The following is a 24,766-nucleotide window of genomic DNA, read 5'->3' on the forward strand; positions in this document are numbered from 1 at the left end:
CAGGTTTCTGTTACTGCACAGATATCGATGTTCTCCATGCTAAGGAGAGTTTCGAGTCGTGCATCTTGAGGTTTAGACTTCTGGCGTTGAGTAGCATTACTCTTAGTTTCTTATCCCTTGTGATACCTATGGAGGTGGGTTTGTCTTTTGAGCCTTGCCTAAAAAGGCACTATGGGGTAGCAAGAGCCTTTGCCAATATCCAAAAGCCCAGGGGTGACAGGTGCAAGCCGTCCCTAGCGAAGCATCGTGGCTTGTCGAGCATATCATCCCAAGCTGACAGGCACTGGATCCCCTTTGAATGACACCAGTACTTAAGCCAATTGTTGAAATTGATCATCTTGTCTTCATATTGTGGCATCATTCTTAGTGAGGGTAAGATGCTACTCAAGGTCAGGGTCATACCGGCCTGGGCTACATGCTCAGAGAGCTCCTTTATGTCTCTTTTCATGTAGTCCAGGGAGGTACGTCTCAGGTCATTCACACCAGCATGGACAATGACTGAGTCATATTTGTACTTGCCTTGGAGTGACCTGAGTGCTTGTGTTATGTGGCGGATCCTAGCGCCCGACAGGTTGCTCACTGTGACCCTCTCCTTGTTCAGCCTGGTGAGCGGGACGTCAGTGTGCCTGACGATAGAGTCACCTATTACAAGTGTATCAGGTGTGTTGTTTAGTCTTAAGGGCTGTGACTGTTCGGCACACTGGCTTTGTGAGATACGTGTTGCACGTGTTTTGTTTTGGGGTAGCGGTTGCTTGGGTGTCTGCTTTGGAGGTCTCTGCTGCTTAGGCAGATCTTTATTTAGAGCATCCGAGTAATGTTTTTGTGTGATTATGTGTTTGGTTTGCTGTTGTGGTAGGTCTATGTGAGACTGGAATTGTAGTGAGTGCGGTTTCTTTCTCCTCCTGACTGGTTATGCCAGTACTGAGTTGACAGAGCTTAGCCTCCAGTTTGGCTACATGGTTGCATCTCTCACGTGTTGGAATTTGTTGGGAGGAGGAGAGGGTTGTCTGTGTACTTGAGGCAGTTGTAACATTGCCTCAAGATTCCCAGATTCACCAGCTGGACCGGAGAGGAGATTGACAACTGACCTTTGGACATGCTAGAATAATATTGGGAATTCCTTAATAATTGAAAACAAGGGCCAGTGGGGAGTGAGGGTGTAGTGCTTTTAATTTGTAGTGCTGACTTATATAATTGCTTTAGTGAGCAAGTGCCAGGCAACTTAAGTGCAATGTGTTACAGGTAACTTAAATGCAAAAACGACAAACAGTAACTTTCTTTCAAGTGAAACAAGGAACTTCAATTACGCCCACACATACGGCCCACTTAAAGGATTGCCAATTGACCTGCAGCATATGTGCTTTCCCATTAACGAGACAGCATACTGTAGGATGTTACTGGGATATGGAAACAAAACTATTATACCATGACCCCCCCCCCCAAAACGTGCACGCTGATTGGCCAGCGTGCCCGTTGTAAATCGAGTTATACTAATGGAAAAAGGTCCGGTCGCCCGGACTTTTTTCCATTAGTATAACTCGTTTTTTTAAAACACGAGTCTCGCTATGTTAAATGGGTTTAACATAGCGAGACAGCTTTAAAATAAGCAACGGAGATCTCCGTTGCTTATTTTAAGCTGTCTCGCCATGTTAAACCCATTTAACATAGCGAACAGTGTTAAAAAAGCAACGGAGAAAGCAAGATCTCCGTTGCTTTTTAGTCTCGCTATTTTAAATGAGTTTAACATAGCGAGACAGTTTTAAAATAAGCAACGGAGATGTCCATTGCTTATTTTAAAACTGTCTCGCTATGTTAAACTCATTTAACATAGCGAGACACTAAAAAAAAACAACGGAGATCTTGCTTTCTCCGTTGCTTTTGCTCAACTCTGATGTACTGCGAGGCGCGCAGTACATCAGAACTGCCGCGGATGCCAGACATCTGCGGAAGGGCAGTAAACAGGCATTATACTATGCCATTATTTAAGAAAGTAACAGTTTCTTTTCTTAAATAATGTCATGGTATAAAAGCAATAACCCACTTCTGGGTGTGGGTAATGCTAAATTTACCCACGGTTGGCTTTGTTTGGTCCTTACCGGGACCAAACCACGCCAACTGTGGGTAAATTTAGCATTACCCACACCCAGGCATGGGTTATTGCTATATTATACCATGACCCCCCCCAAAACATGCACGCTGATTGGCCAGCGTGCCCATTGTAAATCGAGATATACTAATGGAAAAAGGTCCGGTTGCCCGGACTTTTTTCCATTAGTATAACTCGTTTTTTTAAAACATTGTCTCGCTATGTTAAAAGGGTTTAACATAGCGAGACAGCTTTAAAATAAGCAACGGAGTTCTCCGTTGCTTATTTTAAAGCTGTCTCGCTATGTTAAACCCATTTAACATAGCGAAACAGTGTTTTAAAAAAAAGCAACGGAGAAAGCAAGATCTCCGTCGCTATGTTAAATGAGTTTAACATAGCGAGACAGTTTTAAAATAAGCAACGGAGATGTCCGTTGCTTATTTTAAAACTGTCTCGCTATGTTAAACTCATTTAACATAGCGAGACACTAAAAAAAAGCAACGGAGATCTTGCTTTCTCCATTGCTTTTGCCCACAGCTCTGATGTACTGCGCAGGCGCGCAGTACATCAGAACTGCCGCGGATGCCAGACATCTGCGGAAGGGCAGTAAACAGGCATTATACTATGCCATTATTTAAGAAAAGTAACAGTTTCTTTTCTTAAATAATGTCATGGTATAATAGCAATAACCCACTTCTGGGTGTGGGTAATGCTAAATTTACCCACGGTTGGCTTTGTTTGGTTTTAGCATTACCCACACCCAGGCGTGGGTTATTGCTATAGAGAACCACCTAAAGAACAAAGGAAAACATGCAGGACCTGCACAGAGGTCATCCCAACTAATACCAAACCTGAAAGGCATAATAACCCTGCAGTCAGTGACCCTGGTTTTGTATTAGAACATAACCCCCACCAAATGCGCAATAGCAAGGACCGCCCAAAACTCTGCGCATGAATTTATTTTGAAAACTACTTTGAATAAACATGGGAAAACCATCCTCACAGAAACGACTATGCTACACTTTGTAATTATTTCAACACAAAGCCCTGCCCTCCAGGCACAGTGAAACATACGTATTTCCTTACTGACGGCAATAGGAGTGCAAAGTGCGATCCTCACGCCAATATCCATTGTGATACTGTAGTAATCAAATTTCCCCAACTTGGTGATGACTGAAAAGGCCTGAGTTACTGCGCTGCCTCTAGCCGGTAATGACTACATAAACATTATTTTAGAAGTAATACTGGTTACATCTACAATTTGACGCAACTAAGTTAATTTTGAGATGAGCAATAATATTAACTAGACCCTTTTCAAAAGCAGTTTTACGCTACATGTATACTTTTATTGTTACCTGCCCACTCGCCATACGATTTCAAGTCAACCCTCCAGAACCCTGAAAGCAGGTAAGTCCTGATGCCACAAAAGACTGTAAAAAGAAAATGCAAACAAACATAGAGAAAAACCAAAGCGCCAACAATATTCAGCGTGTTACTTAACACACTACTCCACTCAACGAAATCCATCTTTACGGCGATGCATAAAAATCCTTCACCAGAAGCATGAAAGGTAAAAGTTCATAGTAAGCAAACTATATAAAAAAAAGAACCCCTCCCATAATGCTATCAAGTGGGCTAAGGAAACGAACTGCTGATGTAACAGACAGCTGATTTAGCCAATAAAAAGCAAAAGCGTTATTAACTGATCAACCTACTGGAAAAAATAAACAATTGGCAAAGAAGCTGACACTTTGAGTCACTGGGAGTGATGATCGTTTTGTAACAAGATAAAGACATATTGAGCAACTCTCCGTAATGTTTAAGGTCTTCTCTAATTTGGAATCAGCATTTTATACGTACCTCACAATATTGCTGTGTTTGAGAAAACGTGGTGAATTTGAGACAGTAAATACTGATGATAGCTGCAGACTTCTTTTACACGTTCCATTTTTCTACTTTCTAAGTTAAAAGTACCAGTATTTAAAATGTCCCTATTTGAGGGGCTTTTCTCCAATTGCTTTGTTTTGTTCCTTATTCTGGCGGTTAAAGGTTGACAGATCTGGGTGAACGGAGTAGAGACAGTACAGCAGCTGTACGTGAAACTTGCCATGACAGTAGATGGATGTATGATCGCTGCTGCAGTAGTTATACTGGTTATGTCCTCCCAAAGTTGTAACAGCCACTCTTGGGAGGATGTAACACTTGTAACTAAGGTTTCTACTGCAGAGACGATCAATGTGCCTAGCTCTCAACCTTCCAACTCCCAAAATGAGGAGCAGTAGCCCGCATAATGTGGAACAAATGGGCAAAACGTGTAAGTGGAACACATGCTAATGGCTTATTAATAAGTTCAACTAGGAAGGCCATAGGATGGTTAAAACATGCTGATTTTACTTATAAAGAAGCTCTTTTAATGAAGTAATATGATTAATTTCTATTTACCATGAATTTCACTTAAAAAATTCCTAACACTGAATGTGTGACAGTGTCTTTCATTGAGGAACATGAAGTTTTTAAGAACCCAAATGAGGTACGTTCCTCGCAATGATGTACACTTGAGAGGTATGCCAATGTGAATATAGTTTATTTTCCGTCACAGCGCGTCTAGCCACAGTAGAATGGGGAACGAGGCATAGTTTATTTTTTCATAGCTGCCGACTGTCCAGATTTCACATACTGTCCAAAAATGTTATTCATATTTTTGGTCCGTTTTTCATTAAAGTGCAGTTTTCTGGCAAATCGTTTATGACTGAAGTCAGAAAATAATGCCAAACATTTGATTTTCAGACTTCATTTCCTTCAGAAAAATGCACAGTAATGCAAAAAGCTATTATTCTATCAACTCTCTTAGTTTGTAAGAGCAACATTTAAAACGTATCCCTATTTTCTGGGCCTTTGTCCCCTCCATTATGCGTAGCTTTGTCCAGACTTCTTGCTGTAAGAAATTGAGAGGTATGACAAGTCATTAACTGAGTAAATTAAATGGTTCGAGGACAGTTTTCAGGTATCAACTGAGGCAGGGTCACACGGCATAAATGCAACAAAAACATTCACGAAAAACAATTAATGCATTTACAAAATCTGCGCATCAGATGCATGAAATAAATATTACTAAAAGTGAAAACGAGCCAAACACTCAGCACGCAAAATTAAAGGTGAACAGGCAAAACGTGCCAACAACTGCTTAACACCTGTCAAAAACTACAAACCAATCAGCTGCTTCGTTTTTGTAATATGGTTACTGACGTCATTTTGTTTTAATCAGTGTATGGTGTAAGTTCAAATACGTCCAAATAATGGACAGGGGTTTTTTAATTCCCCTCCTCTTCTTCCTGGCATCGTGCTTAACGTAATTACGTAGCGTTCTGTGATGTTTGCGGATGCGTAAAAAGAGCAGTTGATTTATTACAGCTTTAAAGTGTTTACTTGTAGGATTTTATGTTGATGTGTACATTGTTTTGTGTATATTAAAGTCTCAATTGGTGCACTTTGGCGATTTGTTTTTTATGTGACACTAGATGCGATTGGAGAAGCTGCTGACCTATCTGACTGACTACTACCATGGACCAGGAACAGTAAGTACCGGCCTAAAATACATTAACTTGTTTTTATTTGGCAGTACTGTGTGACTGAAGTGTGTCTGTTGGGATTTGCTATTGTAGCAGAAACATTCGATTCTGATCCTTTTGATAAATGTTTAAAGAATTAGATGGCTTATTTATTATCGAGTATTGAAAAGTCTTGTGCTAGCATAATTTTTTTCAACTACGCTCATCTTGTAGCGTAGTAGTGGCTTTCAAGTGACAGAATTAGAATACTGTGTTCCTTGGATGTATTCTATTTTAATTATCTAGATCGCTTAAAATACCCATAATTTGTATATCTTTCTGCGTCTCATTTTCAATGTAGGCTTTTCATCTCTAGACATACAGACCTGAATTTAACTTTTTATAGTTCAGAAGACACCTTTTCAGGCATCCTTTCGCAGGTCCCAGATGGTGACGGATGCACTGTTTTACACGTGCTTCTGTGACAGGTAGCATGGTTCATAGGTTCATACTAGGCTATCTGCCCAAGGGCATTTATAAGCCTAGCCACATAGTTATGTGGCTTTCGCCACCCCTTTAGTTTGAATAAAAACTATGCCTATCATTTTGCTGTGCCTCTGTCAAGCAGTGACACTGAAGTAATCCCTGGGGTATATCTGCAATCTCCCATCCATTGGTCAAGATTCCTCTTGAACAAGGCCAGAGAGGTGCTCTGCCTCACATGTACAGTGATTTTGTTCCACAGCATAGGGAGTCTCTGGGTGATGAATCTGTCCCTCCAGCACGTTCTATTTATAACCGTGTTAAGGTTTAAGTCTCCCGCCCTTGTGGTTCTGAGGGATCTAGATTTTTTGAGGTGAAGCGTATTCATCAAATCTGGGTTTGACATGGCCTTATATGTCAGGCACAGGTCACCTCTGAGCAAGCGGTATGAGACTGAATAGAGCTGGAGTTCTTTCAGTCGGGCAGCATAAGACATATTTTTGAGACCCTTTATCCTTTTGGTGAGGAACTTTTGGGGCCTTTCAAGCTGCAGCAGGTGTCTGGTCAGATACATTCCGAACGGGGCATTGTACTCAATCATAGGTCTAATAAGTGATGAGTACAGGGGGACGATGACCTCCCATGATCTAGATGTGAATACCTTCATGATCAGGTGGGTGATATAGAAGGTTTTCCTAACTACTTTAGCAACATGAGTGTCAAACGAAAGGCTACTGTCAACCTGGGTCCCCAGATCTCTGATGACTTTTTCTGTGCTCAGTGGATTGCCACCTATATGGTAGCTAGGGGTAACCTTGTTTTTCCCGAAGGGTATGACTATGCATTTTTGGCGTTTAACTTCAGGCCATGGCTCTGGCACCAGTTATCCATTTCTGTGAGGCCCTTCTGGAGGATATCTGTGTCAGATGTGTTTTCGACTATGGCGCCCAGTTTGTAGTCATCTGCAAACTTTGTCAGCCATAACCCTCCTGTGTTTGCTTGTACTTCAAAAAAGTAGATGCCGAACAAGAGTGGACCCAGGACTGAGCCCTGTGGGACACCACTTGTGACAGGCTTTGAGTCTGACATGGCTCCAGCAACTCTGACCCTGTGGGTTCTGTCACTTAGCCAGTTTGCAACCCATCTTGTGATGTATGGGTTTACATTCAAGCTGATGAGTTTTTCGATGATACCTGAGTGGGGTATTGTGTCAAGGCCTTTGCCAGGTCGAGGTAGGCTGTATGGACTGCCTTTCCTCATCAATGGCCTTGGTGACTGTCTCGAAAAAGTCAACCAAGTTTAAGAGGCAGGATCTGCCTTTGACAAAGCCAAACTGAGTTGGATCCAAAGTCTGCAAGTTCCCTATGTCTTTATTTATGAGTTCCATTATGATCCTCTCCATGGCTTTGCAGATAAGGCTTGTCAAGCTAATGGGGCGGTAATTTCCAGGGTCTGTGGAGGCACCGCCCTTATGAAGTGGGACCACAGTCGCGGCGCCACTCCTTGGGCGTATCCTGAGGTGAGGCTAAGATTAAACAGCTGTCCTAACTGTGGGTTTAATTCCTCGTTGAGTTCATGAAGCACACAGCTGGGGACACCATCCGGTCCCATGGATGCTGTGTTTTTTGCCTTAGTGAGGGCAGTTCTCACCTGGGCGTTGGAGATGTTTGGGGGCTACAATCCTCTGGAATAGATATCTCTCCTTTTGGGGGGGAGGGGGGGGAGAAGTTTGCACTGAACCCGTCAGCCAGTATGTTGGCAATGTGTGTGGGTTCAGTAATTTTCACATCATTTTGAACTAATTCTGAGCATATCTGGGAGTTTCCTCCTAGGTTTCTAACATAGCTAAAGAAGGCCTTATGATTCTCTTTAGAGTCCTTGGCGATTTTTCTCTCAAAATTTGCCTTGGATGATTTTATGAGAGCTCTTAGTTTTTTACTTATAATGATCAATTGCTCTATCTTGTAGTAGCTTCCTCCTTTTGTTGTAGAGCTTGTTTATGGCTGGGGTCCACCAGACTGGACGCTTGCCTTTGGTACAGAGAGTCTTAGTTTTGTTTGGGATTGCCTGATCCATGCAGTCCTGTAGGTGCTGGTAGAAGGCATTTGTAAGTGATTCAGCGGTTTGAGTAATGTTTACCACTGGCTCAGGGGCCTTAAAGGAGACCACACTAGTTTTTAGAAGTGTGAAATCGGCTTTTGAGAAGTTTTTCACTGTGGTCTTTTTTGTTTCAGGTGGGGGCGGGATGAGGACCTCCAGCGAGATTAGTTTATGATCTGATCTCACCAGTGAGGGGTATACTTCCGGTGTTGAACATTTTGATCCCATGTTCGTGATGATGAGATCAAGTATGTTTTCTCCTCTTGTGGGGATGGTGACTAGTTGTTCCATGGCATTTGAGTTTATGAACTCCAGGAATCTTTGGGTTAGAGTGTTCGGGCTTGAGTAGTGTTCCCAGTCTATATTAGGGTAGTTGAAGTCACCTAGTATGATGGTGTTTGGAGATACATTTATCCCTCCAATGTTTTCAGGAAGGCCATGTGAGGTTCCTGAGTTTGAGAGGGTGGCCTGTAACATGCTACAAATTGCAGAGCAGTCTTGCCTATGGTTAATTGCACCTGGATGGTCTCCGATGCATCGTGCGTTGCCACCAACCTTGAGGTGTGGGTGTCCTTTATGAATATGGACACCCCCCCTCCTTTCTTGGTGTTGTCCGGATTTTGGGGCCGGAACGCATGATATGAGGTGAAACCTGTTAGTGCTGGGGTGCTCTCAGGAGCCTTGAACCAGGTTTCTGTCACAGCACAGGCATCGATGTTCTCCATATTGAGAAGGGCCTCGAGTGTGTGCATCTTGAGATTGAGACTTCTGGCATTGAGCAGCATTATTCTTAGTTTTTTTCCTTTTTGGTGTTCTAGGGTGGTAGGTTTAGAATTTGAGCCTTGCCTAAAAAAGGCACTATGGGGGTGGCAAGAGCCTTTGCCAATATCCGGAAGCCCAGGGGTGACAGGTGCAAGCCGTCCCTCGAAGCAGCGTGGCTTGTCCAGCATGTCATCCCAGGCAGACAGACATTGGATCCCCTTTGAATGACACCAGAATTTAAGCCAATTATTAAAGCTGATCATCTTATCACTGTATTGTGGCATCATTCTAGGTGAAGGTAGGATACTGCTCAAGGTCAGGGTCATACCTGCCTGGGCTACATAATCAGAGAGCTCCTCGATGTCCCTTTTCATGTAGTCCAAGGAGGTACGTCTCAGGTCGTTGACACCAGCGTGGACAATGACTGAGTCGTATTTGTACCTGCTGTTGAGAGACCTGAGTGCTTGCGTTATGTGGCGGATTCTAGCACCCGACAGGCAGCTTACTGTGACCTTCTCTTTACTGATGTAATTTAAAGGACCATTACGGGAAAAAGTGTAAAAAAAAAATATATCTATATATATATATATATATATATATATATATATATATATATATATATATTTTAACTTTTCTTTAAGTTTGTTTCATTGCAAAACTATGTATCAGACAGAAGTAGTCGCTAATAATTTTATTCTATTTGTAACCCTGAATGTCCTGGGGGGGGGGGGGGGGGCAGACATCCTGATGAGAGTTTATTTTCTTCTAAAGAATTATCTTCCCCATAATACACTGTGAGTCCACTGTTTCTGAGAATACAGTGCCCATAGCTGGACTTTCACATGACAGCTCCATTCACTTAGCTGCTTTTCCATTCTAAGTTTGACAGGCCTTAGTAAAAGTATAATTTACTGACATCCTGATGAGAGTTTATTTTCTTCTAAAGAATTATCTTCCCCATAATACACTGTGAGTCCACTGTTTCTGAGAATACAGTGCCCATAGCTGGACTTTCACATGACAGCTCCATTCACTTAGCTGCTTTCCCATTCTAAGTTTGACAGGCCTTAGTAAAAGTATAATTTACTGTCACGCAGTGCCTCTTACAAATGTGTTTCCTACTGATGTGTTGCACATTCTATGAAAAACGTTTCCAGATCTACCAGCTTATTGCTGAGATAAAACTTTTTTTTCTAGACATTCAGCTTTGATTTGCTTCATTTCCTTCTCAAGTTACTCCTCCCATATTACAATCCTCCGCTAGCAAGAGTGTCACATTTCCCCCCTGCTAGGTTCAGCTATTTAGTCAGCTTTGCATGACAATACACATCAGATTTGTTTGCAGTCTGCCTAGTGTGCCACTAAAAGTGTTCCCTCATCTTTCTCCTTAATCCTATCCTCTGAATAGCAGTTTCACATTAAATCATGTTACAAAGATGCTTTTAGCAATCCTTAACATAAAGGTGTCCAAGTATTCCTGAAACAGGCCTGCAACATACACAGATTGCATTTCATCTTGGCCACTGACCAATTTAGCTATGTCTGCAAATTAATACTCTAATCATAAAGAATAATCATGTTTGTGTTGCATAGCATTGCAGTCTTCTACCTTGTAACCTCTTAGGCATGCCACTGATGTCTTCTTGTATAGTACTACTGCTTTTGTATGCAGATATTCTTTGGTGTTTTGCTTTTTTGATGCAACGTAATATATTCTTTCCTTCGTGTTATGCAGTGGCTACTGTCACTGTTCCAGTGTGCCTACTGTTCTTGCTCAGTTTCAATACTGTTTGCCATATATTCTTTCCTTCGTGTTATGCAGTGGCTACTGTCACTGTTCCAGTGTGCCTACTGTTCTTGCTCAGTCTCAATACTGTTTGCCGTTGTAGGCTGCCAAAATAAGATTTTCTACTCACTGATATCCATAACTTAACAGATTTTCTCAACAAGCTAGATAAACAAGACTGTCTCCAGCAATATGTTTTATACCATAGTCAATTTTGAAACTTTATTTTTCAGTTGATCAAGAAGTAATTTCAATGCAGTCTGTTGTAATTCTTAATTTTTTTTTCTTTTGAGAATATCATTTGTATTCCACTGAGCTCATCATCGCCCTTTCAGAGCTGTTATCACTGTGCATACTTCTTGTAACTCAAACATTACAGTCCCTCTTCAAATATCCATCACAAGCAGTAAATTGGACAGACCTACAAATGCAGTATTCCTAAGAGTTTGCGTGAACCACTGAGCTCTCACAGCCCATCTTCAAAAAAAAATTTTAACAGTGCCTACTATAAACCAATGCAGATGAGATGAGGAAGTGGCATTGCACAATAACTGCAACTTTGTATGGAACTCAGTGAACACAGAGTTCCTCATTTTAGTGCATGTAGCAAGGCAGATGTTATCAGTACTTATGGACAGAAATAGCAGTGAATGTTTATCCTATTCGGAGTTGCTTGACAGAACTGATGCAGACAGTTGTGCACTGTGTAACTGACTTTTGAATTTCTATTATCATATGAATTTGCTGCAGTAAAAGTTTTGAACTGGATATATCAGCTGTCTCTGTGTCTTCCTATTCGTTTGTTGCTGGAATTTTTACTTTGGACACAGTGAGCCTTTTATAGTGGTAGTAATTTTTATAGTTTTTTATAGTATCATATGAATTTAGTTGTTACAGCAGATATCGAGCAAGAAAGGCCATTTTGCACAGGAACATCAGCAACCAGATACGATGACAACACAGTAGGATTATACAAAAACATCAACTCATATGTACCACAGGGAAGGGCCATGCCTCCATAAAAAATAAAATTGTGCAAAGTTTTGGTTTTAAACAGCTGAGCTGTAACATAAAAGTACAGGCAAGCAAGCAAATGTACAAACAGCCCATGATAGCAACACTGAATAAAGACAATGATTATAAGAGTTTCTCAGACATCTTTTCTGCAGATAAGACACTTTTCAGGTATTGTGACAGCTACAAGTGCATAATTTGTGACTATGACTCTGGCTTTCAATACAGGAAGGGGCAAGCTGGACTAACAGGTATCATGCTGAAGATGCATACATCAAGACTCCTCAGTGAGTAACTTCAATTGACTGTTCAGCAGCAGAAAATGAAGAAAGAGGTGTGATTACATATGCATGGGAACAAGTCACAGACAATGGCTTAGCATATTCACAGCAATCTTAACAATAGCATCAGTTGAGGTATGAGATGTACCACAGAGGCAACCAGCTTTTAAGCTGAAGATACACAGTAATATTCACATGGTGCTTTTCACAAAACAGTTGGATCTAAGCACAGACAGGACACCAGAAAGTACCTCAAAATAATTATACATCCATATTTCCTCTACATCTGCAATATTAAATAACTCAGTGTTGTCTCCCTCTCCTCTACAGTAATCCATCCCGGGTGCTCCCTCCCTGCTTTAAAAACGCAAAAGGAATACTTCCGGCCATCACCTGAAGACACCCTGAATTGGCCAGCTTGCCTGATACTTAGAAAAATACTACTGAGAAGACCCACCCCCCCCACAAGATTGTGTAAAGGTATGTTGCTTAACCCTAATTAAATGTAGACTTGATGTACTATCTATAGAGTTAATCTGCCCTCCCGTGTGTGCATTCTAGCAGCCTACTGCAAACAGTTTTCCCTCTCCCCTTCCTGTTATCACTACCCTAGAATATATTTAAACCTAAGACTGGTCCAACTATCTCTGCTGTTTTGCTGTCTCCTTCTACCATTAGGTGGCAGCATCTACCCAATATAAATCCTAGATATTCTTTATAATCCCAACAAGTTTCATTTTTTCACAAACAGTTGGTTGAGTTAATATCCTTAGACTGTAAATATCTTCTCCCCCCTGCTAAACCACCCTCTGTAAAGACAGCCTTCTTTTTCTGGCTGGAAATATTTAGCTCATACCTTTAAACTGCTGATACTTTCTGCCATACTCACCTTTAGTGTTCTTTCCCCCTCTGTTTGCCCTATGGACTCAGTCTGCTCCCCTACCCCCATTTCCCACCTGCCACCAGTACTCCTAGCTTTATTCTTATCTTATCCCTCCCTCTCAGCCTAATTACCCAATATCAGCTCCCCCTTCATTACTCCTCCCACCTATAGCCATCCTTCTTAAACTCTGTAATCTGTACTCCACCCAATAATTATAGTCCCCTCATCTTTCCTTAAATCTCTAGAATACCTTCATCACCTTTTAAACCCTTTCTTCTTCATAGCCTTCTGTATTTTGCTAACCAATCATACCACTCTCTCTTTGCTCCAATATGCTCTCCTCAAGTTATCACATCCTCCAGTCCCCCAGCCTCCTCTTTCTGTTCCTCCTTCCCTTATATTATGCTACCTCATATTCCACCTATGCTTGTCCAATACCACCTACAAAGACAACTACCATACAAACCCACCTTCTCCCTCACTCTTTCCCATTTCCACTCTTATCTCCTCTTCTCTCATTCAGCTCAACCCTCTGCACCTATTCCACCCTAAACTCTTCTCCTCTAAAGTCAAGATACTGTCACCTGCTCCAATCTATAATCTACCAAAATTCATGCCTGGCAGACCAATATGGATAAAAGATATCTCCTTTAACCTAGTCCAAGCTGGTGATATCCATCCTAACCCTCGTCCTACATCCTTTAACAACACTAATCCCTTACCCTCTTCTTCTTATCTCAACACCTTAAAGATTTTTTACAATTAATGCACAAAGTCTAAACAACAAAGTACACCAATTTCAAGCTTGGTTAAGCCATAACCAACCAGATATCTTAGCCATCTATGAAACCTGGCTCAAGCCCTTTATCTCTGACTCTGAGATTCTGTCCCCAGGATTTCATTGTCTCAAAAATGACAGGCTAAATAAAAAAAAGTGGAGGTACTGCCCTAGTCTACTCTAACCTTCTTACCTTAATTCCTCTCCCAATTCTAATTCCTCAATTCCAGAACACTGAACTAACTGCTGGAATTCTAAAACTAAATAAACAAAAATATCTGCATCTTCGCCCTGTAGATCTCGCCTGGTAACAATATCTCTACACTCAAAAATATTCTCCTATGGGCCTCTACTGCAATGAACTATGAAACTTATATCCTTGGTGATGTGAATATTGACTGGAATAAAATCAATTGCCCCTCTCCCTCCCTATCCATTAACCTCTATAACTTAATTCAAATAATCCTCTCCATCACTCGACCTAACAAAATAAACCCTTCCGGATCCACTATAGATTGGATCCTAGTCTTCGATCCAAATGAAATAACCAATTCTGGCACAATTCCTGATACCTTTAGCGACCACCTCCCAGCCTTCATGCATCGCTCAACTAGTTCCTCCCCACACCAGCATCAGTACATTCAAACTCGCCAGTAGCTTCAACCCAACTACTTTCTCAAATACTTTCAAACAAATGAACTGGCAAATTCTAAACATCCTTCCTCTTGACAAGGCTATAGAATACTTCCAACTCTGTCTTCCTTGATACTTTAAACTCACTAGCCCCACTAAGAAACAAAAGGATAAAAGCTAAAACTGCTCCTTGGCTATCCAAAGAGACAAAACAGATTATGCACCACAAGAGACAAACTATGGAAGCTTTACCAAAACAATAAACTGGACAATACCTTGCTCCAATATAAACAGCTCCGCAATGGTGCAAAACGACTAATCACCAAAGACAAAAAAAAATCCTACTATATCAAACTTCAGTCCAATAACAATAAGAACCCCCAAAAATTCTGGAACTCGGTAAACTCACTACTCAATCCAGGCTCCAAGAATAATCCCTGTCCTGACCCAAGTAAATGTGATCTTGAACTAGGCTCTGAATTTAACTCATTTTTCATAGACACTATTGCTACCCTCACCAAGGCATTTCCCAATAATAACCCAACTGCTCTACACTCTTCCCCCTTCTAACTCACCTCATCTGTTTGAACTCAAACCCATCTCCACTAACTTTATAAAAAAAAAACTTTTGTCCAAACTTAAACCTTGCTCTAATGCTCCCAACAATATTCCCTCTTCCTTCTTAAAATGTGCTGCTGATGGCGATGGCATTGCACTCACAATCAGCATCATTATCAACCGATCCATAAAGAATTGTATGTCCCCAAACTATGGCGCTAAGCTTATATTCTTCCTCTTCATAAAGGAAGCAAAAATGCCAGCATCTCAAACTTTCGCTCCATTGCTTTGCTCTCACCAATCTCCAAAGTCCTAGAAGAATGCACCCACCTCCAACTTATGCCTTTCCTGACCCAAAACAGTCTTTGCACTCGTACCCAGCATGGCTTCCGTCCAGGCCATAGCACAATAACCACTCTTATCTCCTAGAAACTGTCAATCAAGCCCGAGATTCAGGCCACTTAGTTTCTACTGTTTTACTCTATCTGTCTAAAGCCTTTGATACTGTTTCCCACAAGCACCTTCTCTGTCATCGCTCAAACCTTAATCTCTCACATAATGCTTTATCCTGGTTCTCTAGCTATCGGTCAGACAGATCACAGGCAGTCAAATGGAAGAACTCCATCTCTTCCTTCCAACCTACCCCAGCTGGCGTACCACAGGGATCCATCCTTGGGCTAATGCTTTTTAACATCTTTATCAGTAACTTTTCACACTGCTATTCCTGATGCTAAAATCATTCAATATGCAGATGATTCAACCTTAGTCTACTCTGCCTCAAACTTCTCTGAATTGCTGACTAAAACCCAAACTGCCTTCTCAACAACTAAAAACTGGATGCGCCAAAACCACCTCTCTCTCAATGCAAATAAATCAAAGATTCTACTATTCCCTCCCACAAAGACCCTCTCCTACGATAAAAACAACTTCAAAGTCTATAGTCAAACCAGCTCACCTATAGAAGTAGTCCCCTCTGCCAAACTACTTGGCATTACTGTAGATGAATACCTCAAGTTTGATATTCATATTCAACAAAATATTAAAACACACCAAAAGCTAGGTATGCTGTATAGGAATAATCACTTTCTCTCCAACTGTACCAGGCAAACTCTGGCCTTGACTTATCTTCTTCCTTCCTTATTATATGGAGCCCCTCTCCTAACCAACCTGTCCTCATCTATCACCTCTAAACTAGAAAACTGCTACAACAAAATCTCTAAATTTGCCTCTAAATCTAAAAATACCACCCATTACTGCCTTAACCCTACAATCCCTGAATTGGCTTGAACTCCCAAACTACCTAGACTGTTTCCAACTCAGTACTGCACAGACTCATATTTCACCCAACAAAATGTCCCGCTCTAACATCCTTCCCCCTTATACATCCAACAGAGCTCTCATATCTGAAAATCGGAACTTAATTACTCTCCATAAACCTAAACGTCCTGCTGGCCAACTTCTATTTTTCTCACTAGGCAAAAAATGGAATTCCCTTCCCTCCACACTAAGAACCATACCAAGCTCAGAAAACTTCAAAACCCAACTATTCAAACACCTGTCCACTAAATGGAAATGTACCTGCCTTCACCCAACTTAATCCAAAGGGGTTCTCGCTCTGGTTCCCAAGCTCTACATCTCTCATAGTTATCTTCCTATGAGCCTATCTAAGCTCTCAACAATTTCTATAGCTTCTCTCTAAGCTCTCACCTCCTACAGCTACCCTCACACAGCCCGACCTTATAAATATTGTAAATAACATTGTACTGCTGATGTGTGTATGTAAAGCGTATTTACATTTTCTTAAAAGGTTTGTATGTAAACTGTTTCCACACCTAAACCGTATCTGTTTTCCTCAAATGAAACTGTGTGATCCCTACCCTCAAGCTTAATGAATTTAACTATGCATGAGACTGAATGTATTTATGAGTAACTATTCTACATAAAATCTTTAATATTAACTATCATTTGTATCTGAATTGTATAATGCATCTTGGAGCTTTTCTCCCCGGGCCTCCACTGAAAGTCGGTCAGTTTGGCCCAGTGGACTTCCCCGGTAATCAAATTGCAGATAAATAGTAAATAAAAATAATTTTGTGCAGTCTCTATTCCACTGGCAAAGAAAACTTAGGCACATTCAGAAGGGGAGATGCAAGACCATATCAACATCTTATTACAAGAGGAAATCTTGCAGTACAACATAATAGCATTAATAGAGTGGGTATCAGTACTTTGTTGTACCATCTGACTATCAATTACTGGTTTCTTTACATGTGTACCATAGACACTACTTTTGCAAGTTGCATTAAAAAAAGCACATCATCACCAAATGAAAAGCAGGCATTGTGGGTGGCAATCATTCTTGTTCACAGCATATCATGGCATTTATGTACACCAGTGAAATACAGGCTTTTTAATCACTACTGACAATTGGCCAATTTTTGCTTGGGATAAATGATGTGACCCTAGGTCATGTGTCTAGTATTTGGAGCACATTTTCAATGTCTTCTCTGCTCACTGTATATTGTCGAGAGGTTGCTTCTTGTTATACTATTACCATTATTCCTTTTTTTTTTGTGTGGAAACAAAGATAAGAACATGTTAAGTAGGAATTCTACTGCTTATTCCAATTACTTTTCATCCACTTCCAAAAAGTAAGATTATGGTATGGTATGGTGTGAATGTACTCCACAAAGCATGTATGTGCCTACCGTAAAGATTAGCAGCCCTGGGTCAATAAGCTACTGGCCGGGCGGTGTCTAGTTGCCCAGCCTGGGTTACCTTGGATAGCTCTGTTGAGCGAAAGCTTGATGCAAGTAAAACCAATGAACCTGCCAAACATGAACTGAGAATTACTACACAATGTAGGTTCACTGATAGCAACTTGGAAGTGGATGACATGATGGTGAGGAGAAGGCTGGACATACTGTTTGTCCAGGAGACAAGATGGAAGGGCAGTTCAGTAAAGCCACTTGGTGTGGGAGCCAGAGTCTACTACTCAGAAGGAGGGCAGGCTAGAAATCATGTGGGAATTCTGGTAGGAGAAAGGCTTCAGAAAGCAGTGAGCAATATCATCGGAATTAGTGACATGCTCATGGCAGTCAGACTCTAGTGTAATGGTAGGGCACTATTCATAATCTCAGCCTATGCCTCAAAGCAGGGTTGTGATAGTGAGGAAAATAGTACATTCAGACAGCAGTTGAAGGACCTAGTAGTTAAAGCAGGACAGCATGAATTGGTGTTCATACTAGATGACTTGAATGCACATATCAGGACAGACGGAACAGGATCTGAGGACTGCCTGGGTCCATATGGATGGGGCAACAGGAATAAAGGAGAAGCTATTCTAGACTTCTGTCTGGCAAACAGTTTGATAGTAGTCAACACATGGTTCAGTAACAGGGATAGTCACAACATCACATATAAGACTCTGGTAGACTTCCCTTAGTAAGGAAAGGATACTAGGGTATAATCAATGATTGCAAAGTCATCCCAAGCAAAACAGTTGGCCCAGAGCATAAACCACTGGTTTCCACAATCAGCTGCAGACCAGTTGGCCTCTAAGGTCAACGGAGACCAGGCTGAAGACTTGTAAGCTGACTGGAGAGAAGGTACAATAATTCAAGGAATTACTCGGCTTCAGCACCCTAAGAAGAGGAGGAAATAGGTGTAGTGGAAGAATGGCAGCACCTCAAACAGCATTTGTGAGGGCTACAGAAAAGATATCTGGCCGACCCAGGTATGGAAATAAGGTACTTTAGGAAAGCTGGTGGTGGAATCCAGCTGTCCAGGAAGTCCACAAAAGAAAGGAGGAGTGCAGGAAAAAGTGGGAGATAGAAAAGACCAACCAGGCTAGGAAGAATACTGGTTACCTAACAAGCTAAGAAAGGAGTTGAAATAGCACAGAAAAGGGCGTCAGAGGCACTCTACCAACTTCTGAAAGTGACTCAGTAGGTGGCACAAAGAAACTGTATCAGGTTGCAAGGCAAAGACAGAAAGCTAAAGAAGATATTCAGACACATTTCATAGGGATGCCAGCAACATTTTGCTCAGCAGTCCACAGGACATGAAAGGCAGACGGAAGGAGTATTTCCAGCAGCTTAAGAATGATGAAAATCCCGCCGAAGCCATACTGCCTTAGAAACCTATGGTAAGAGAAGAGGAGACCACCATAGAAGAAATAAGAATAGCACTAACTAAAATGAAGTCAGGAAAAGCAGCAGACTCAGATGAGGTCACAGCAGATATGATAAAGATGCATAATGAGATTTATTTATTTTCATTTGTTAACCGGGTAGTGTCTGACTGGGCAAAATAGCCCGTTTTCAGCAGAGATCCAGGGAGAAAAGCTCCAAGAAAGATTACATATATATATTTTTTTACATTTAAACATATATTACACTGATGACAGTACATAAAGTAAAAATACACACAGAAATTCAAATTACAAGGTTCTTAATGTGGTGTTTACAAAAAGTAACAATGGTGGTCATTGAACAAGGAACGGTTGTACATACATGATCTTTCTCCTTGCAGTAAGATGTCATGTTCTGAGAGTAAGAAGACTTAATTAGCGAGCAGAATAGAGAAATGGGAAGAGGGAGTTAGACAAAGTGTTTAGCCTTTAAGATAGGGGAGAAATGGCAGATCTCAGATGACTGGAGAATAAGCAGACTTGTGCAAGTGTGCAACAACAAAGGGGGCATACACAACCATGAGCAGTACAGAGGGATCAGACTGCTGTCACACTGCATGAAAGATCTGGACAGGGTGACTGATAAACGGATAGCCAGGGTAGTAGGATGTAAGGTGGGATAGGATCAGTTCGTATTCAAATCTGAATGCAGCACAACTGACCCGCTGTTTGCAGTGAGTACAACAGGTCATTTCTATTCTTGAAGAAAGCATATGACAAGGTCTCAAGAAAGCAGTGGCCTAAGCTGTACATTTTATATCCTGCAGAGCTTCTGGGTACCTTCCATAGTCTAGAACAATAAGCTAATCAATTTGTAACTTACATTAAATCTGAAAGACAATTATTTTGTGTCTGGCATCAGTGACATGCGAATCGCAAACCTCTTTATAACAAATTTACGCATCAAGCAAGCTGCTAGTGGTAACCTTCTAGCCATCATACTGGACAACAAGCACCACTGTAGTGTTTGATGTGACATAACATTAGCAATGAAAACTAGGAATGCTGTACAAGTCTGAGCCTTGTCTACTTGAAATAACACTGCTCATTCATTTCTAGTTTGCAGCATTCATAGGTAGGTACTAGGCTATTGGCCCTAGGGCCTATATAAGCCTAGCCAAAGGTACCATGGCTTTCGCCATCCAAGAAAATTATTTTCCTGTGCCACTGTCAAACAGAGCCACAAAAGTGATCCCCAGGGTGAATTTCCTATCTCCTATCCAATCATCAAGATTTTTCTTGAACAGTGCTAATGAGGAGCTTTGTTTGATATAGATAAGTAGTTTGTTCCAGAGTATGGAAAGTCTCTGGGACAGGAATCTATCCCTCCAGCATGTTCTGTTTATTGTGGTGACGAGGTTTAGGTCCCTAGAGCGTGTAGTTCGTAGTGATTTGGATTTCTTTAAGTGGAGCATGTCTAAAAGTTCTGGGTTTGACATAGCTTTGTGTGTTAGGCAGAGATCGCCTCTGAGTAGGCGATATGCAACGGAGTAAAGTTGCAGTTTTTTGAGACGGTCTGCATAGGGCATCTCTTTGAGGCCATTAATCCTCTTTGTGAGGTATTTCTGTGGCCTTTCCAGTTGTTGTAGATGTCTTGTGAGGTACATACCAAAAGGGGCATTGTACTCTGTAATGGGTCTAATGAGTTACGAGTAGAGGGGAACAATGACCTCTTTTTTCCTGGATGAGAAACCTTTTGTGATGAGGTGTGCCACATAGAAGGATTTCCTGACTACTGTTGCGATGTGATTATCAAAGGAGAGACTACTGTCCACCTGTGTCCCAAGGTCTCTTATCACACTTTCGGTGTTAAGTAGACTACCACCTATGTGGTAGTTCATGGGTACTGCATTTTTACCAAAAGGAATGACAATGCACTTTTTGGCATTGAGCTTGAGGCCATGGCTTTGACACCAGGCATCTGTCTCAGCAAGGCCCTTTTGAAGGATGTCCACATCTTTTGGAGTTTTGATTATGGCTCCTAGTTTGCAGTCATCTGCGAACCGTTAATAAAGACCTTCTGTGTTGGCTTGTACTTCAGAAAAGTAGATACCAAACAGGAGAGGACCCAGGACTGAACCCTGTGGTACTCCACTTGTCACTGATCTGAAGCTGGATTTGGAGTCTGCTACTTTCACAGTGTGGGTTCTGTCAGTGAGCCCATCTTGTGACATAGGGATTTATACCTAGTTTAGTGAGTTTATAATTCCAGAGTGGGGGATGGTGTCAAAAGCGTTGGCGAGATCTAGATAGGCTGTGTGAACCACCTTACCCTCATCTACGGCTTTGGTGACTGCTTCAAAGAAGTCTATCAGGTTTAGGAGACATGATCTGCCTTTTACAAACCCGAACTGGGTGGGGTCCTGAGTTTGGAGATTACCAATGTCATTGTTTATAAGTACCATGATGGTACGCTCCATAGCCTTGCAGACCAGCCTCGTTAGGCTAATGGGGCGGTAGTTTCCGGGGTCTGTGGTGGCTCCCCCTTTGTGGAGTGGGATAACTGTTGCTGTGCGCCATTCAGTGGGCACATAGCTTGAGGTGAGGCTATGATTGAACATGGTACTTAGGTGGGGTGCCAGTTCGTTCTGTAGTTCATGTAGAACACAGCCTGGGATGTCGTCAGGTCCCATGGATGCTGTGTTCTTTGCTTTGGATAGTGTGTTTTTTACCTGTGCAGCCGTGATTACAGGAACTTTGCATTCTTCTGGTATAGAGATGGGCCCTTTAGGGGATGACAGAGGGGTAAAGTTAGCACTGAACCTATCTGCCAGGATGTTGGCAATATCCATTGGTTCTGTATATTTAGTGCCATTGTGCTGTAACTCAGAGCCAATCTGAGTGTTGCCATTGAGATTCTTGACATAGCTATAGAATGCTTTGTGGTTGTCTTTAGAGTCAGTGGCGATTTGTTTTCATAACTAGCTTTGGAGGATTTTATGAGGGATCTCGGCTTCTTACAGAAGCTGACCAGGGAGTTTCTCCAATCATGAGATTTTACTCCTTTTTGCAACAGTTTCTTTCTTCTGTTGTAGAGTTTGTTTATGGCAGGGGACCACCAGACTGGCTTCCTTTTTTTGGAGGATAGCATCTTGGTTCTGTTAGGGATTGCACGATCCATGCACTCATGTAAGTGCTTATAAAGTGCATTTGTGTAGGATTCAGCAGTCGTACCTGTATTGTCCGTCAGCAAGGGTGTTGTGAAGTTTGCCACTTCTGTCTTAAGAAGCGTGAAGTTGGCTTTGGAGAATTTTTTTACTGTGGTTTCCCTAATGGAGGGTGGGGGAGGGATGTGGATGTCTAGGGTGATTAGCTTATGGTCGGATCTGACCAACGAGGAATTGACCTCTGGTGTGGAGCACCAGTTGCCCATGTTGGTAATAACCAGGTCTGGGATATTTCTGCCCCTGGTGGGGGTGTGGATAAGTTGATCCATGGCACTGGAATTTATGAATTCCAGAAAACGTTGAGCACAAGAGTTGGTACATGAGTAGTTTTCCCAGTTAATGGTAGGGTAGTTGAAATTGCCCATTATTAGGGTGTTAGGTTGTACCCTAATATTTTCCAGTGTATTAAGAAATAAGGAGTGGGAATCTTGGGGCATGGTGGGGGATCTGTAGCAAGCTACAATTTGGATTGCAGTCTTGCTCAGAGTTAGTTGTACTTGGATAATCTCGGATGCATTATGCTGAGCAACTAGCCTGGAGGTGTGGATATCCTTAATGAATATGGACACGCCTCCGCCTTTAGTGTTTCGGTCCAGGTTAGGTGGCTGAAAGGTGTGGTATGAATTATAGCCTGGTAATGCAGGGGTACTCTCTGGAGCCTTAAACCAGGTCTCTGTCACTGCACAGATGTCGATATTCTTCATTTTAAGGAGTGCCTCGAGAGAGTGCATTTTGAGGTTTAGACTCGTTCTATACTCATCCTCTTTTCTGACATTCTCAAAAACACCACTACTACTAAAGCTAGAACAAATTAAAAAAAATGTCCAATTTTCAATGAACATCTTGAATAAGTATCATTGTACAACTCTACAGAAGATTAACTGGGAAGAATTAAACTACAACAGCTCTCGGCCAACACGCACTACAGAATGTAGCATGTTAACCTAATAAATGTCCAGTAATTGCCACTATAATCAACAAATAAAACCCAACGTGTGTGTGTGTGTGATCAATATTGTTGCAACTTTCACCTATTGTTTGTATTTATGTAGGTTTTTTTAATGTCAAGTACTTGCTCTTAGTTTCTGTATTTTTGCCTAGTATGTAATTTTGTATGATAATGCCTGAGCTTTTCTCTGTTTTGTATATTGCTTAATCGTGTAATCTTTTTGCTTTTTTGTAATGTTTCTTGTAATGTTGGAGCTTTTCTCCTCGAGTCTCCACTGAAAATGGGCCATTGGCTCAGATGGACTAACCCGGTTAACAAATGTCAAATAAGTAAATACACACACACACACACACAGATATTAGTTTTCCTCAAACATACAGTGTCAACATCTATTTAGTCAACAGAACCAGACAGCTGACGTGCATAAGATAAACAGTCCCTGTGTAGGGGAATATTCCCTTTCACTGAGGACTGCGTCATCTCAGAGTTATGTATAATTTTGATGGCTGATGGTTTAGCCTGGTCCAGGGTGATCCTCAGAGCATGCATAATGTGTTAATCCTCAGTGTTTTGACAGTTTTACATCACTATGACAGACTTTTGTGTACCATTGCCATATATACATACACATTTCATCTTGTTGCTTTCAGATGTGTATAACACAACTAACTAACCATTTCCTATGTGTGCACACATACACACAGATGTGGTAACTAGTTAAAGTAGCTTCACTTATTGTATACACCTCAGCAGTCTGTGGTCAGATAAGTGAATGAATGAATAAATATGTAAATATTAGATGCAGTAATGTAAATATGATTCTGCTCAGCTGTTTAAATACATAAGTAATAGTTACTTACAATAATAGAAAGAAAATGATCCTGCCCTGATCAACCTTCGTCATATTCATTAAATCAACAACGTCAATAAAAACCTGTACTAAAGTCCTTAATATTCACTGCAACAAAAAACAGACCTCCTGTTGTGAGATATAACTCTTTCAAAGAATACATCTCCTTGAGAGCAGATTCCTATTTCATGTTAAATCAACAACGTCAATAAAAACCTGTACTAAAGTCCTTAATATTCACTGCAACAAAAAACAGACCTTCTGTTGTGAGATATAACTCTTTCAAAGAATACATCTCCTTGAGAGCAGATTCCTATTTCATGTTATATCAGAGTAAGGCTAAACCCTCTTCAAACACAACCAGAACAAATAGATGGGTATTGGGTAACCATAACTACATCCACAGTCTCACCACACAAACCGTCATGGAAAGAAGTATGAAGCAGTGAGAACTGCAGTTGATAGGCTACAAATGACTTCCCCAGTCAATTGCCTTATAGCAACCAAAGAACCTGTGTAAATTATTCCAGAAATGGGTGGGAGTACTTTAGGTGGGGCACTTGTCAGTCCCATCTGGGGTTGTTGATGTCATATGGGGTTATACAGCTTTATGTCTGTATAGCTGCTGCTTGCTTTACCAATGGCTTTATTTAGTTAAGTCATTCATGGCAAGGTTAAGCAGAGATGACCCTCAGG

At 41.3% G+C, this 24,766-nt stretch overlaps 2 protein-coding genes across 4 annotated transcripts in view; one reads left to right on the top strand and one right to left on the bottom strand.

The window, feature by feature from the left end:
- Positions 1-3,711, bottom strand: part of LOC122806553 (very-long-chain 3-oxoacyl-CoA reductase-like) — a 529,905-nt gene extending 526,194 nt beyond the window's left edge. Inside the window, exon 1 of the mRNA XM_044077080.1 lies at positions 3,442-3,711. Within this exon, the coding sequence (XP_043933015.1) occupies positions 3,442-3,613 (172 nt within the window). The 5' untranslated portion in view covers positions 3,614-3,711. The remainder of the gene's footprint in view (positions 1-3,441) is intronic.
- Positions 3,220-24,766, top strand: part of EIF4E2 (eukaryotic translation initiation factor 4E family member 2) — a 378,071-nt gene continuing 356,524 nt past the window's right edge. The window contains exon 1 of one of the 3 annotated variants that reach the window (XM_044077084.1): positions 3,220-3,295. Coding sequence is in view for 2 of the 3 variants with exons in the window: in XM_044077083.1 (XP_043933018.1) it covers positions 5,648-5,661 (14 nt within the window). In the remaining variant the exon portion in view is untranslated. Of the gene's footprint in view, positions 3,296-5,422; positions 5,662-24,766 lie in introns of those variants that run through there. The other 2 variants (XM_044077083.1, XM_044077082.1) reach the window with 2 other exon arrangements.

Source organism: Protopterus annectens, chromosome 7.part0 (genome assembly GCF_019279795.1).
Source record: "Protopterus annectens isolate FY-2018-M chromosome 7.part0, PAN1.0, whole genome shotgun sequence".
NCBI lineage: Eukaryota > Metazoa > Chordata > Ceratodontiformes > Protopteridae > Protopterus > Protopterus annectens.